The sequence below is a fragment of the Ranitomeya variabilis genome, chromosome 1 (assembly GCF_051348905.1).
Source record: "Ranitomeya variabilis isolate aRanVar5 chromosome 1, aRanVar5.hap1, whole genome shotgun sequence".
NCBI lineage: Eukaryota > Metazoa > Chordata > Amphibia > Anura > Dendrobatidae > Ranitomeya > Ranitomeya variabilis.
The window spans coordinates 924,512,407-924,529,944 of record NC_135232.1 but is presented as its reverse complement, the minus strand read 5'-3'; the positions used below and the strand labels follow the sequence as shown (position 1 = coordinate 924,529,944).

General features: G+C 43.5%; 1 protein-coding gene across 4 annotated transcripts in view; it reads right to left on the bottom strand.

Annotated features, from left to right (window-relative positions):
• Window positions 1-17,538, bottom strand: part of LOC143790285 (uncharacterized) — a 213,488-nt gene that overhangs the window by 42,335 nt on the left and 153,615 nt on the right. For 3 of the 4 annotated variants that reach the window (XM_077279107.1, XM_077279106.1, XM_077279104.1), the window contains exon 4: window positions 10,699-10,761. The exons of the other annotated variant lie outside the window; for it this stretch is intronic. In XM_077279107.1, the coding sequence (XP_077135222.1) occupies window positions 10,699-10,761 (63 nt within the window). The remainder of the gene's footprint in view (window positions 1-10,698; window positions 10,762-17,538) is intronic. 4 annotated transcript variants of the gene reach the window in all.

Below are 17,538 nucleotides of genomic sequence, written 5' to 3'. Positions count from 1 at the left end.
CTGTGTCAGATCAGCGATCTGACAGGCAGTGCTGGAGGCTTGCCGGCACCTGCTCTCAGCAGGCGCTCGCAAGCCACCTCCCTGCAGAACCCGGAAGGAACCCCGCGGCCATCTTGGATCCGGGGCCTGCAGGGAGGAGAATGGAGGAGACCCTCAGAACAATGAGTTGCTCTGATGGTCTCAGGGTCGCATGCAGGGTGCCCCCTCCCTGCGAGATGCTTCCCTATGCCACCGGAACACTACGATCATGTTTGATCGCAGTGTGCCGGATGTCAGCTGTGATAATCAGCTGACACCCGGTCGCGATCCGCCGCGCTCCCCCCATGAGCGCGGCTGATCGCATATGACGTACTATCCCGTCGATGGTCATACGGGCCGTGGTCACCTCGACGGGATAGTACGTCAGATGTCAGATAGGGGTTAATAAAATGGGGGTGCGACTTATAATCCGCTTTTCTGCTAGCTTCCCTGGGGGTGGTGGGGTGGGGTCCCAGGTGGCAGGGTCACTGCTGCAGGAAGCTTGCCGCAGCAGGAGATGCTGCAGGCCACAAGCTGATAGGAGGTGGTGTTAGGGGGAGGGTGGAATTTGGCAATGATGCAGGCCCCAGGCTGATAGGAGGTGGTGTTCAGTGGAGGTAGGAGTGGGGCAATGCTGCAGGCCCCAGGCTGGTAGGAGGGGTTGTTCAGCGGTGCGGTGGCTCAGGGAAAATGGCCACTGGAGTCGGAGCATGCACAATTGAGATCTCGGGAGATGAGATCTTAATGCCAAACCAGCCCCCTACCAGACTTAGACCCGCAGAAGCAACCCACTTCTGCCGCCACTAGAAGCTTCGTGCAGCAGCGACGCAGCCGATAAGGTTACTTTCACATTAGCCTCATGTGACGCATGTCGCAATGCTTCGTTTTGGACAAAAAAACCATCCTGCAAAGTTGCCCACAGGATGCGTTTTTTCTCCACACACTTGCATTAGCGACGCATTGCCACATGTCGCATCTGTCATACGACGGATGCGTCGTGTTTTGGCGGACCATCGGCACAAAAAAAGTTCCATGTAACGTTTTTTTGTGCGTCATGTCCGCCATTTTCGACCGCGCATGCGCGGGTCGAAACTCCGCCCCCTCCTCCCCGGAACTCACAATGGGCAGCGGATGCGTTGTAAAACTGTATCCTCTGCCCACGTTGTGCTACATTAACACACTGTCCGTTGTTACGTCGGGCCGACGGTTTGCGACGGCCCATACTAGTGTGAAAGTAGCCTTAGCTACATTTGGATTATAAGACGCACCCCCATTTCCCCCCAAATTTGGGGTAAAAAAAGTGCATATTATCCAAAAAATATGGTATATTTGTGCACACAGTGTAGTGTACCTATTTTTTACACACACACACTCACTATATATATATATATATATATATATATATATATATATATATATATATATATACTGTATTATTATTATTATTATTATTATTTATTGTTATAGCGCCATTTATTCCATGGCGCTTTACAAGTGAGGAGGATATATATATATATATATATATATATATATATATATATATATATATATACTGTATATATATTTTATATATATAATCAGGGGTGGGGAACCTCAGGCCCCAGGACCATTTATGGCGCTCGATGACCTTTTATCAGGCCCACGGGCAGATTCTCAGGGACCGCATTCTTGGGCAGGGAGGTGTATTTTGATTGCCACAAGCTCATTAATTTTTTTCTTGCGCTGTTAGCACACACACACACAGTATTCATTACTGAACAATGAAGGGCATGCAATGAAAGATTACATCCTGAAACCAGTGCCAGAGTCAGGATGTAGTTTGTGGGCGGAGTTTGCATGGCCCCCGAAGGATGGTATAAGTATCCAAATGGTCCTTCGCAGAAAAAAGATTCCCCACCCCTGACACTCACAATATATATATATATATATATATATATATATATATATATATATATATATATATATATATACAGTGCAGACCAAAAGTTTGGACACACCTTTTCATTTAAAGATTTTTCCGTATTTTCATGACTATGAAAATTGTACATTCACACTGAAGGTATCAAAACTATGAATTAACACATGTGAAATTATAAAATTATATACTTAACAAAAAAGTGTGAAACAACTGAAATTATGTCTTATAGTCTAGGTTCTTCGAAGTAGCGACCTTTTGCTTTGATGACTGCTTGGCACACTCTTGGCATTCTCGATGAGCTTCAAGAGGTACTCACCGGAAATGGTTTTCACTTCATAGGTGTGCCCTGTCGGGTTTAATAAGTGGGATTTCTTGCCTTATAAATGGTGTTGGGACCATCAGTTGTGTTGTGCAGAAGTCTGATGGATACACAGCTGATAGTCCTACTGAATAGATTGTTAGAATTTGTATTATGGCAAGAAAAAAGCAGCTAAGTAAAGAAAAATAAGTGGCCATCATTACTTTAAGAAATGAAGGTCAGTCAGTCCGAAAAATTGGGAAAACTTTGAAAGTGTCCCCAAGTGCAGTGGCAAAAACCATCAAGCGCTACAAAGAAACTGGCTCACAAAAGGACCGCCCCAGGAAAGGAAGACCAAGAGTCACCTCTGCTTCTGAGGATAAGTTTATCCGAATCACCAGCCTCAGAAATCGCAGATTAACAGCAGCTCAGATTAGAGACCAGGTCAATGCCACACAGAGTTCTAGCAGCAAACACATCTCTACAACAACTGTCAAGAGGAGACTTTGTGCAGCAGGCCTTCATGTTAAAATAGCTGCTAAGAAACCACTGCTAAGGACAGGCAACAAGCAGAAGAGACTTGTTTGGGCTAAAGAACACAAGGAATGGACATTAGACCAGTGGAAATCTGTGCTTTGGTCTGGAGAGTCCAAATTTGAGATCTTTGGTTCCAACCACCATGTCTTTGTGCGACGCAGAAAAGGTGAACGGATGGACCCCACATGCCTGGTTCCCACCGTGAAGCATGGAGGAGGTGTGATGGTGTGGGGGTGCTTTGCTGGTGACACTGTTGGGGATTTATTCAAAATTGAAGGCATACTGAACCAGCATGGCTTCCACAGCATCTTGCAGCAGCATGCTATTCCATCCGGTTTGCGTTTAGTTGGACCATCATTTATTTTTCAACAGGACAATGACCCCAAACACACCTCCAGGCTGTGTAAGGGCTATTTGACCAAAAAGGAGAGTGATGGGGTGCAACGCCAGATGACCTGGCCTCCTCAGTCATCAGACCTGAACCCAATCAAGATGATTTGGGGTGAGCTGGACCGCAGAGTGAAGACAAAAGGGCCAACAAGTGCTAAGCATCTCTGGGAACTCCTTCAAGATTGTTGGAAGACCATTCCCGGTGACTACCTTTTGAAGCTCATCAAGAGAATGCCAAGAGTGTGCAAAGCAGTCATCAAAGAAAAAGGTGGCTACTTTGAAGAACCTAGAATATAAGGCTACTTGATGCTAGCTGTGAATGCGCCGCACAACGGGGGGCAGTGGATGCAGTTTTCCAACGCATCCGCTGCCCCATTGTGAGGTGCGGGGAGGCGGGGGCGGAGTTCAGGCCGCGCATGCGTGGTCGGAAATGCTGCAGATGACGCACCAAAAAACGTTACAAGCAACGTTTTTTGGTGGCGACGGTCCGACGCCACACGACGCAACCGTCGCACAACAGTTGCGACGTGTGGCAATGTGTCGCACTGCGTCGCTAATAAAAGTCTATAGAGAAAAAATGCATCCTGCAAGCACTTTTGCAGGATGCGTTTTTTCTGCAAAACGACGCATAGCGACATGCAGTGCACGACACTAGTGTGAAAGTAGCCTAAGACATACGGTAATTTCAGTTGTTTCACACTTTTTTGTTAAGTATATAATTCCACATGTGTTAATTCATACTTTTGATGCCTTCAGTGTGAATGTACAATTTTCATAGTCATGAAAATACAGAAACATTTTTAAATGAGAAGGTGCATCCAAACTTTTGGTCTGTACTGTATATATATATATTTTATTTTATTTTTTTTTTTAAAAGAAGGCAGTACTCCAAAATATAGTGGTTTATTTAGTTTCAAGAACTTTTTTAATAACTTTATTTATTTTTTATTAAAAAGGCAATAAACCACTATATTTTGGGCTTTTTATCGGATTGCACTCATCCGATTTATACGCAAGTGTCAGCCCTTAATGTCCTTGGCCACTTGCCGAGTCCAAGCACATAAGGAAACAAACCAGAGTTTTGTATATATAGAATCCACTCTGCAGGAATAATAATTTGGCAACATGATTTTCTTGGTCAGTACAACTACAACAATAACAAATGTGTCTATTTTTTTCATCTTTTATTGGTGAAAAAATGTCAAAAATGTAAAAATAAATAGTTTTTCTGTTGCCATTTTCTGAAAACCGCAACTTTTATAATTTTGTGGATTACCGTAATTTGATAGGTGGGCATGAGCACCACCCATTTTAGAGTAACTGGCTGGGATTGGCATGGAAATGCCAAAAATTGCAATATTTTTTAAAAACCATCAAGTTATTATGGAGTCTAAACCAGATAACTGGCATAAGCATCTGATTGTACTGGCCCCATTGTTTATTTACTTTTCTAGTAAGTCATATGTCAATTCCCCTTTTATGAAGCAGGCTCAGAATGCATAATTTGTTGACCACTACATCATAAAAACCCATGCCTTCTTCCAAATACACCAACACAGCAGATATCTACCTCTAAAAAAATGATTTTTCTTTTTAAAAAGCATAAAAAGTTTGACAATGCGGTGTGTTATTAAACAGGGTGTTTGTTACCACTGATTTATTACAAATAATAAATGGGCAAACCCGAACAGTAAAGTTTGAGGTCCATACAGAACACCTACTATTTGAGTACGGATCTCGAACATGGACCTCTCCAGGAGTCCGTGTTACTGTTTGGGTTCGGCACCCCGAACATCAAGTGTTTCCCATGCTGTTATCTACATGACAGCGCGAGAAACACCATCGGCGGTAAAATCATTAAGGCCAGTCAGAGAGCTGAGGTCAGAGTGCTGCGGTGGTGCGATCACAGAGGCGTCAGCTAATGCGAGTACTTTTCCCATCAGCCTATGCCTGCGGTCGCTGATAACAGTGAGAGCAGGCACCGAGGATGGAGTATTCATCAACTGCTGCCTGCGCTATAAATAAATAAATACAAAAAAAATGACGTGGGGTCTGTTCTATTTTTGATAAACAGCAAGGCACGACTGACAGCAGCAGGCTGCAACCCTCAGCTGTGAGCTTTAGCAAGGCTGGTTATCCAGCTTTGCTTGGTTCTTCCCACTTGCCCTGTGGTGGTAGCAAGTGGGGTAAAATTTGTGGGGTTGATGTCAGCTTTTTATGGCCGCTGACATTTAGCTCACAAGTTAATAATAGAGAGGCATCTGTAAGACGCTTCTCAATTACAAACCCCATAGTAAATTTTGAAATAAGCAAACAGCTAGAATAAAGTTCTTTAATTGAAATAAATGACACAGACTTTTTTTATTTGAAACTAAAAAACATTTTTTATACTCACCTTACATCCATTCCATTCAAGCCATTGTCACTTGTAAAAAATAGAAAATAATAAACAAAAATACTCACCTTACGCTTAATCCACCGATGTCCATGTCCCCTGTAAAAAAAGAAAAATAATTAAGAACCATATTCCTCAACTGTCCAAAGTGCAGCTAATCCATACTGTCACATGACGATTTGGATGATTTGGAGAGCAGTCTTATTAGTGACCCCTCTCCCCGTCATTGCTCCCGCAGTGTACAGTGCTGAGCTCCTGTGAGAAAGTTCACTGGTGTTTAGAGCTGAACTAATAATGTGACTGCTATCCAAATCATCGTGGGACAGTATGGATTAGCTGCACTTCGGACAGGGATATAGTTTATTATTTTTCTTTTTTTAGAGGGGATATGGGCATCGGTGGATTAGGCATAAGGTGAGTATTTTTGTTTATTATTTTCTGTTTTTTACAGGTCACAAATTTTATATATTTTTTTTCAAATAAAAAGAACCTGTCATTTATTTCAATTAAAGGACTTTATTCTAGCTGTGTGTTTATTTCCAAACTTACTATGGGGTTAGTAATGGAGAGGCGCCCTATAGACACCTCTCCATTACTAACTTGTGGGCTTGATGTCAGCGGCTATAAAACAGCTGACATCAACCCCACAAATATTACCCCACTTGCCACCGCCACAGGGCAAGTGGAGAAAGCGGGGCAAAGTGCCAGTATTCATGCATCTAAATGATGCCCTTTAAAAACATTAATTTTAATTAAATATATTTAAAAATACCACTTCCCAGTGAAAACAGAAAAAAAAAAAGTGTATAGGAATGCAAATCAGAGTGCACCTGTCCTGATAAATTGCCCTACGCTGACCTGCTGTCCCTGCCTGACAGTGGAGGTTGGCACCCTGATAGATTATTTGGCGCCCCCACTCCGCGACGACTATCTCCTGCTGGCCCTATTAAGTAACTTGCCAGCTAAAGGAGGGAAAACAATGAGCAATAAAAAGAGATGAAGCAAGGGCAGAGAAACAAAAAACTAAGGTGCACACTAGATATATGCTAACAACCTCCCTAATTGAGGTCCCAATACGGACAGTATGCTAGGAGCATATAACCAAAATGACTCATAGAATTATAATGTAGTTGTCCTTATATACACTCACAAAAAGATATATTAATGTGCATAAATAATGAGACCTCGGTAGGAGGAAGAGCATAGATAAAAATGACCTGGTTCGGTCCGGATAGAAAACTGTGCATAGCCACACTGTCTGGCAATATTCAGAAATAATTATAGTAGATACATACAAAAGTGTCTAGACAGTATTATATCACCACTGCACATAAGATAGAATAACTTGCAACTGCCTGGCAATATTCAGAAATGATAGTAATAAATGCATACAAGTCTAGACAGTATTGTGCCACCACTGCACATAAGATAAAATAACATGCAGGTGCCGATAATTGGTAATAACCAGTAGTCAGTGTCTATACTCATGCATAGTACGATGGACCAAAAAATAAATGCTATCAAAGGCAGCCAGTGAGGGGGATATTGTCCCTAAGACAAAACACTTAGCTGTCAGTATAACGCCCCGACGCGTTTCCCCGTCATACGGTTCCTCAGGGGGCAAGAGCGGATATGATGAACCGGAGGTCAGTGATACAGGTGCCCTGATACCGGGACAGACCTCCCTGCCCCCTGAGGAACCGTATGACGGGGAAACGCGTTGGGGCGTTATACTGACAGCTAAGTGTTTTGTCTTAGGGACAATATCCCCCTCACTGGCTGCCTTTGATAGCATTCATTTTTTGGTCCATCGTACTATGCATGAGTATAGACACTGACTACTGGTTATTACCAATTATTGGCACCTGCATGTTATTTTATCTTATGTACAGTGGTGGCACAATACTGTCTAGACTTGTATGCATTTATTACTATCATTTCTGAATATTGCCAGGCAGTTGCATGTTATTCTATCTTATGTGCAGTGGTGATATAATACTGTCTAGACACTTTTGTATGTATCTACTATAATTATTTCTGAATATTGCCAGACAGTGTGGCTATGCACAGTTTTCTATCCGGACCGAACCAGGTCATTTTTATCTATGCTCTTCCTCCTACCGAGGTCTCATTATTTATGCACATTAATATATCTTTTTGTGAGTGTATATAAGGACAACTACATTATAATTCTATGAGTCATTTTGGTTATATGCTCCTAGCATACTGTCCGTATTGGGACCTCAATTAGGGAGGTTGTTAGCATATATCTAGTGTGCACCTTAGTTTTTTGTTTCTCTGCCCTTGCTTCATCTCTTTTTATTGCTCATTGTTTTCCCTCCTTTAGCTGGCAAGTTACTTAATAGGGCCAGCAGGAGATAGTCGTCGCGGAGTGGGGGCGCCAAATAATCTATCAGGGTGCCAACCTCCACTGTCAGGCAGGGACAGCAGGTCAGTGTAGGGCAATTTATCAGGACAGGTGCACTCTGATTTGCATTCCTATACACTTTTTTTCTGTTTTCACTGGGAAGTGGTATTTTTAAATATATTTAATTAAAATTAATGTTTTTAAAGGGGATTATATGCTACACGTTTTGATTTCCCTTTTGGTACTTATTTTTCTTGGATGTTTATATCTAAATGATGCGCCTTTTTTGGAGAGGCTGCGGGCTGCTATTTTTAGGTTGAGGGGCAATATCCATGGCCCCTTACCAGCCTGGGAATACTAGCCCCAGCTGTCTGCTTTCGTTTGACTGGTGGTTAAAAATGGGGTGGAACCGCAAGCTGTTTTTTAAAATTATTTATTTAAATAATTAGAAAAAATAACTGCGTAGGGACCCCTCTATTCTTGATAACCAACAATGAGAAAAGCTGACAGCTGAGGGTTGCAGATCACAGCTGTCAGTTTCCCCATGCTGGTTATCAAAAATAGAACAGACTCCACGTCATTTTTTAAATTGATTTATTTATAGTGCAGGTGCCGGCTGATGAATACTCCCATAAGCAGTGCCTGCTCTTGCTGTTTTCAGTAACAGCAGAAGTAGGCTGATGGGAGTAAAACTCTCATCAGCTGACGCCTGTGACTGGAGGTAAACTTTTTACTGTCGGCCACGGCTGCTGGCTCACGCTGTCATCTGACAGCGTGGGAACCACAGTTCTCTGATCGGCGGTAATAATCTTACTGCCTTACATGCAGAAGGCAGCATGGCAAATAATGGTTGTTCGGGTCCCCCATTCATCTGAAAGGTGTCCGGGTTCGAGTACTGTTCTGGTACCCTAACCAATACTTTCTTTAAATGTTCATCTGAACCCGCTGGACCCAAACATCCAAGGGTTCACCCGTCACTAATTACAATCAGTTTACCCACAGCCATATATGTTGAGTTTGCTTTGACAATGCTAAGGCTGCATTTATGTTAAAAAGCATGAAAAGGATTGCATACAGTCCTAGGAGACTTCAGAGTATCATTTGTGTCTTTTCAAGGCAGTTTGGGGCTTTGGAGTGCGTTTGATTCAAATTGATTTGCTGTGAATTGAAGTTCCAGGCAAAATTTGGAAAAATTTGGGAACTGATTTAAAAACATATTATGTCTAATTTATGTATTTATACACTCCTCAACATTGAAATCCCAGGATGGATAGACATGTCAATGATATGCAAATAATGAAAAAAGACATTTTTAAACCATCTCCATTTATTCAGTATCGTGTATGAGCGTGACACACAGAAATCTATGCACTTACACGTCTTGGCTGCTATCAATGAGGATAATAATGTTGTCTCAGGAATGTTCTGCCACACTGAATGCACTTGGGCATCCAAATCATCCAGATCTGCTACTGGCAGCTATCTTTGTAAATGATGCCCAGATGTTCTTGATGGAAGACAAGTCCAGCGATGCTGCTGGCCATAGTAGCAAGTTTAGGCCACATAGGCTGCTCACAGTAGCAGGAGCAACATGGGAACTGGAATTGTCGTATTGAAAAACGGCACACTTTGCAGAATCGAATATACCAATAATTCCAAGACCAAATCAAAGTAATGACGAGTTGTTAGTGTAGCTGGATTGAAGACTACCCTACATTATGCCACCCCACACCATAATCCCATGAGTAGGAATCATGTGACATCCCTCACGAAGGCAGATTCATGTTCCAATGGCCATTTCCATTTTTATAATTTGCATGTTATTAACGTGTATATCCATCCTGTTATTTCTATAATTCCATGACTTTTTTCTGCCTGATGTTGCAATTTCAATGTTAAGGAGTGTACAGTATATATTTTATAACTTAAAGGGCCACTGTCACCCCCCTCCAGCCGTTATAAACTAAAAGAGCCACCTTGTGCAGCAGTAATGCTGCATTCTAACAAGGTGGCTCTTTTAGTTTTAGGTTCAAGTATACCCAAAATAAAGCGTTTTGATACTTAGCCACAATACCGGTCTCTAGCCAGGGAGGCGGGTCCTCACTCCCCAGCTTGAACCGCTACTCTGCCGTCACTCCAATCTTCATGGGCTTTCGGCACCGCCCCCTCAGCGCTGTTTACGTTTCAAAACCGGCGCCTTCGCTGTGTACTACTGTGCTGCACAGGCGCAGTAAGCTCTGGCCGTCTGACGTCCCAGCCAGGCTTGCAGACTGCGCCTGTGCGGGCAGTGCGGCCACCCACCTTTGGAATCCCAGCCCCGCACTGTGTTATGCATTATGCAGAGTGCGGGGCTGGGATTCACAAGCAGGGCGGCCGCACAGGCGCAGTCTGCAAGCCTTGCTGTGACGTCAGATGGCCAGAGCTCACTGCGCCTGCGCAGCACAGTAGTACACAGCGCAGGCGCCGGTTTTGAAGCGTAAACAGCGCTGAGGGGGCGGCAACAAAAGCCCCTGAAGATTGGAGTGACGGCAGAGTAGCGGTTCAAGCTGGGGAGTGAGGACCCGCCTCCCTGGCTAGAGACCGGTATTGTGGCTAAGTATCAAAACGCTTTATTTTGGGTATACTTGAACCTAAAACTAAAAGAGCCACCTTGTTAGAATGCAGCATTACTGCTGCACAAGGTGGCTCTTTTAGTTTATAACGGCTGGAGGGGGTGACAGTGGCCCTTTAACATTGTAGTTGGACACATGGATGCAAAAAATGGATTTACTTACTTGTTCACATAAAAGCTGAACAGTAGGGAGATTTCCACTTAATACTGCTAAATGTAGTGGGGTCTGTAGAGAAATAAAATGTACAATTAATAAAGGTCACAGCATTAAATCAAAAAGGCTGAAAGATGAACTCAACATACTAGCCTTGAGTTTCTGCTGGAATTTACTAACAGATAGATTCATAGAAAGACTTGCTCAATGTTAAACTATTATTTTTTTAATTTAGACATTAAGTGGGTTTGCTGTACTACTAGTTAAACATGAGGTTTGGGGTTTTGTGTGTAATGAAGTCCAATTTGTCTTTTTTGCTCTGCCTTTTTTGTGCTGTCCCAATACACACAAAGGAAATAAATATGTATATAACAAAACATGTATAGTTGCAATAATTTTTCGGGATAAATTCATTTTCTAGAACAATTTCAAGGATGGCAACACTTTTCGCTATGACTGTAAATGCATACATGCATATATGTACATGGTGGCCATGAATTACTATTGATGGATAAGAGAAGGCAGTAAGAGTGTTCTTTTTCATTATAAAGTGGACACAAAATTAGGCTGGGTTCACATTGCGTTAATGGTGTACGTTAGACGGACTACGTTACACCGCGGCATAAACGCGGTGTAACGTAGTCCGTTACGGCCGCCATTGACTGCAATGTCGGACGCATCGCTAGCGCACGCCCACAATGGGAGTGCGCTAGGGATGTGCCGTCATTGAGTGACGGACCCTGAGACGCGGGCTGCAGCGTTTCCGGGTCCGTCACTGCTAGCGCAGATAGAGCTAGCAGATGCTCTATCTGCGCTAGCGCGATGTAAACGTCGGCACTTGCGTTAACAGCAGCCCGTTAGCGTACGTGCTGAATGGGCTGGTGCTAATGCAATGTGAACCCAGCCTTAGGAGTCCACTGTATTATTTATTTGCTGTTGTTGACACAATATTTTTTGTCTAACTTGGGCTCACAGTACAGTAATCATGTCTCCATAATATGCTGCTCTTAAAACAGGCTGCGTAGCATGCTGCCAAGTCCAATTTAAAGTCCTTCTACACTGTTAGCAGTAAGGGGGTTAATTTTTTTTTAAATAAAGCTTATTGAGCTACACATAAAATATATATAATAGCGCCTAATGACTTATATGGGGTGCTGTATGCCAAGGAATGTCCTCTCGGCCTATGTTTAACAGGTTTAGGCTGACACATCTCTTAAATATATATAGATTTTTTAATAATGGTAGTCAATAGACATCTACTTACATGCATCTGCATTTACAGTGGGTGAAATAAATATTTGATCCCTCGCTAATTTTGTAAGTTTGCCCACTAACAAAGACATGAACAGTCTATAATTTTAAGGGTAGGTTAATTTTAACATTGAGAGATAGAATATCAAAAATAATATCTAGAAAATCACATTGTGTAAATTATATAAATGTATTTGCATTTTGCAGTTAGAAATAAGTATTTGATCCCCTACAAACCATTAAGAGTTCTGGCTCCTACAGATCAGTTAGACGCTCCTAATCAACTCGTTACCTTTATTAAAAAGATAGCTGTCTTACATAGTCACCTTTATAAAAGACTCCTGTCTAGTGTTGAGCATTCCGATACCGCAAGTATCGGGTATCGGCCGATACTTGCGGGTATCGGAATTCCGATACCGAGATCCGATACTTTTGTGGTATCGGGTATCGGTATCGAAACAACATTAATGTAAAAATGTGTAAAAGAGAGAATTAAAATAAAAAATATTGCTATACTCACCTCTCCGACGCAGCCTGCACCTTACCGAGGGAAGCGGCAGCGTTCTTTGTTTAAAATTCGCGCTTTTCTTTCCTTACGTGAAGTCCCGGCTTGTGATTGGTCGCATGCCGCCCATGTGGCGGCGACGCAACCAATCACAGCAAGCCGTGACGTAATTTCAGGTCATTCAGTATTTTAAAATTACGCTCCGGCTTTGTGATTGGTTGCGTCGCAGTCACATGGGCGACGCAACCAATCACAGCAAGCCGTGACGTAATTTCAGGTCCTTAAGGATTTTAAACTTACGTCCCGGCTTTGTGATTGGTTGCGTCGCAGTCACATGGGCGCCGCAACCAATCACAAGCCGTGACGTCACGGGAGGCTGGACACGCGCGCATTTTAAAATGGGCGCGTGTCCAGCCTCCCGGCTTGTGATTGGTTGACCGCGCCGCAACCAATCACAAGCCGTGACGTCACGGGAGGCTGGACACGCGCCCATTTTAAAATGCGCGCGTGTCCAGCCTCCCGGCTTGTGATTGGTTGACCGCGCTGCAACCAATCACAAGCCGGGACGTCACGGGAGGCTGGACACGCGCCCATTTTAAAATGCGCGCGTGTCCAGCCTCCCGGCTTGTGATTGGTTGACCGCGCCGCAACCAATCACAAGCCGGGACGTCACGGGAGGCTGGACACGCGCCCATTTTAAAATGCGCGCGTGTCCAGCCTCCCGTGACGTCACGGCTTGTGATTGGTTGCGGCGCCCATGTGACTGCGACGCAACCAATCACAAAGCCGGGACGTAAGTTTAAAATCCTTAAGGACCTGAAATTACGTCACGGCTTGCTGTGATTGGTTGCGTCGCCCATGTGACTGCGACGCAACCAATCACAAAGCCGGAGCGTAATTTTAAAATACTGAATGACCTGAAATTACGTCACGGCTTGCTGTGATTGGTTGCGTCGCCGTCACATGGGCGGCATGCGACCAATCACAAGCCGGGACTTCACGTAAGGAAAGAAAAGCGCGAATTTTAAACAAAGAACGCTGCCGCTTCCCTCGGTAAGGTGCAGGCTGCGTCGGAGAGGTGAGTATAGCAATATTTTTTATTTTAATTCTTTCTTTTACACATTAATATGGATCCCAGGGCCTGAAGGAGAGTTTCCTCTCCTTCAGACCCTGAGAACCATCAGGAATACCGTCCGATACTTGAGTCCCATTGACTTGTATTGGTATCGGGTATCGGTATCGGATTGGATCCGATACTTTGCCGGTATCGGCCGATACTTTCCGATACCGATACTTTCAAGTATCGGACGGTATCGCTCAACACTACTCCTGTCCACAGACTCAATTAATCAGTCAGACTCTAACCTCTACAACATGGGCAACACCAAAGAGCTTTATAAAGGATGTCAGGGACAAGATCATAGACCTGCACAAAGCTGGAATGGGCTACAAAACAAAGCGTAAGACACTGGGTGAAAAGGAGACAACTGTTGGTGCAATAGTAAGAAAATTTAAGAAATAGAAAATGACTGTCAATCGACATCAATCTGGGGCACCATGCAAAATCTCACCTCGTGGGGTATCCTTGATCATGAGGAAGGTGAGAGATCAGCCTAAAACTACACAGGGGGAAACTTGTTAATGATCTCAAGACAGCTGGGACCATAGTCACCAAGAAAACCATTGGCAACACATTATGCAGTTAAAGTTTAAAATCCTGCAGTGCCCGCAAGGTCTGAAGCTTGCCAATGAACACCTGGATGATTCTGTGAGTGATTGGGAGAAGATGCTGTGGTCAGATGAGACAAAAATTGAGGTCTTTGGCATTAACTCAACTCGCTGTGTTTGGAGGAAGAGATATGCTGCCTATGATCCATAGAACACTGTCCCCACTGTCAAGCATGGAGGTGGAAATATTATGTTTTGGAGTTGTTTCTCTGCTAAGGGCACAGGACTACTTCACCACATTAATGGCAGAATGGATGGAGCCATGTACCATAAAATCCTGAGTGACAACCTCCTCCACTCCACCAGGACATTAAAAATGGGTAGTGGCTGGGTCTTCCAGCAAGACAATGACCCAAAACATACAGTCAAGGCAACAAAAGAAGTGGCTCAAAAAGAAGCACATTAAGGTCATGGAGTGGCCTAGCCATTCTCCAGACCTTAATCCCATAGAAAACTTATGGAGGTAGTTGAAGCTCCAAGTTGCCAAGCGACAGCCTCAAAATCTTAATGATTTAGAGATGATCTGCAAAGAGGAGAGGACCAAAATTCCTGACATGTGTGCAAATCTCATCATCAACTGCAAAAAACGTGTGACTGCTGTGCTTGCCAACAAAGGTTTTGCCACCAAGTATTAGGTCTTGTTTGCCAGAGAGATCAAATATTTATTTCTCACTGCAAAATACAAGTACATTTATATAATTTACACAATGTGATTTTCTGGATTTTATTTTTGATATTCTGTATCCCACAATGTTAAAAATTAACTACCCTTAAAACTACAGACTGTTTAACGAAATTTGAGAGGCTTTGTAAGAAAGGCACGTCAACTAAAAGGTTAATATCAGATATTTACAGGATCTACCCCCACTTGAAACATCTGTATATGGTTAGATTGGAGTCTCTTCTGGCAAGAACGTTGTCTCCCCAATGCTGGCAGAATATATGGGAAAAGGCGTCCAAATCCTATCTGCACCCTTTATAAGAAAACCAATGTAAAATTTTAATGTTTTGGTATCACACTCCAGAGCTCCTTCATAGACTGAACCACTAGCTCCCAAATATTTGCTGGCGTTGTTGCTCAGCACCGGGTTCTCAGTTCCACAATTTCTGGTCTTGCCCTGGGCTGGCTGGATTTTCGGAAAAGGTAAAAACCTTAATAAAAAAGGTTCTATATGTGGAGGTTGAGCTGGACCCTGCTACATACCTACTAAATGTTTCCCCTAGAGGGATGAGCAAGAATTCGACCAGACTGCTGTTACATTTGTTGACAGCAGCTAGATGTTTGATTGCCCTTCATTGGAGACAGAAGTTTGATTGCCCTTTATTGGAGACAGACTACTCCCCCCTCTTATCAGAAGGTTTTGGATAGAATAGCCGACATCCGCAAGATGGAACGCATGACAGCCTTATTGAATGCGAGTTTGGACACATTTGAGACCGCCTATTGTCCTTGGGACTATTTTAGGGCCCAAACAACAGTTAGGAGCATGTTGGTTTTTGAAAAGGTTTCTTCTCCCTTCACTATGTGTATGTCTCATCATATTTAGTATTATGGTTTTATAAAAATTGTAATATGAGTATGGGGGGTGGAGTCATCTTAACTTGGCAACATTTAGAACTGCTCTTGGACTTTCTGTCTTTTTCTATTCTATTGCACAATATGATTAATGCCACTGGGGGAAATGTAACACCGCAGGGTCCTGGTTGTTACAGTGGCATTGCTTTCCTCATGGGGAGAGTGATGTCACGCTTGGAAGCGAACAAAGATCTCTTTCACCATGTAAACACAATACACACAACATGTTCACACTCCAGGCCAGATGGGGGAGCTCTAAACCTGAAAAAAATCACAGAGAAAAAAGCAGCGATGATTACCTGCTGAAGCCTCCAAACAAATGCACCAGCAGGGCGCATCGGACCCGATTGATGATGGCAAAAAACAGGTGCAAAAAATACCGATGAAACAACCACTTTCAATCCAGTGTTGGCTGTTTGGCATTAGTGCACAGAAAGATAAGCAATAATAGTCTGTATGTGGCATTGTTCACACAGGCAATGCAGAGCATCTGGTTTACAGCCTATTACTAACGCACATACAGCATACAGGCGGGCCGCCCAGTGCTACAAAATGCATGCTGTGTGAATAGAGGCCTACAGTTTACAGAGCCATCTTGGTCCGACTGCGCCCTGCAAGATAAAGTGCAAAAAAAACCCCACATATCAATGTATGTAAGGTATTAGTTTATATTGGGGCCTCAATACGTAAGCCGGCAACCCGCGTCAAGGGTCCTTACATTTTGCCGGTCCTACGCTAAACATTGAGTAAAAGCTCACAGACACAAAAAGAGGACTTAAAAATCCTCCAGAAAATTGAAAAAAAATCACAGAGAAAAAAGCAGAGATGATTACTTGCTGAAGCCTCCAAACAAATGCACCAGCAGGGCGCATCGAACCCGATTAATGATGGCAAAAAACAGGTGCAAAAAATACCGATGAAACAACCACTTTCAATCCAGTGTTGGCTGTTTGGCATTAGTGCACAGAAAGATAAGCGATAATAGTCTGTATGTGGCATTGTTCACACAGGCAATGCAGAGCCACAATGTGAACAATGCCACATACAGACTATTATCGCTTATCTTTCTGTGCACTAATGCCAAACAGCTAACACTGGATTGAAAGTGGTTGTTTCATCGGTATTTTTTGCACCTGTTTTTTGCCATCATTAATCGGGTCCGATGCGCCCTGCTGGTGCATTTGTTTGGAGGCTTCAGCAGGTAATCATCTCTGCTTTTTTCTCTGTGATTTTTTCAATTTTCTGGAGGATTTTTAAGTCCTCTTTTTGTGTCTGGGAGCTCTAAACCTGGTTTAGGGGGAACTCCCCTATAAATACATTCTGGTCTGGAGGGAAAGAGTTTTTAGACAGTTAGTGTCGGACAGCAGACTGGAGCAGTCTGAGGCAGAGAGATGTGTATGGGGCCGTGCAGCCAGAGTTGCTGCAGCTCCAGGATTGACAGATACTGAAGGAAGAAAAGTGTTAGTGAGCATGCAGGAGAGTGGAGCACAGGAGAGTGACACCAGGGGAGAATAGCAGCGTTTGGGCTACGTCCCTGGCTTAGCGCAGATTCCGGTGGCTGGAAGACCGAGGCTGTGTCGGACTCTAAGAGTCATAGCAGAAACTGGCAGGACAGCTGAATTATTTCAAGTAACCTGTCCACCTTAATACCCAGGAGGCACAGTGGCATATCGAGCCCCTAATAGAGACCCTATAAAAAGGCTTAAGCCAACTGTCACATGGGTTTGTGTCCTAACCTTCATGGAGGACAGAGAGAACTGTGAGGACCTTGCCAGAAGCCATAGGCAGT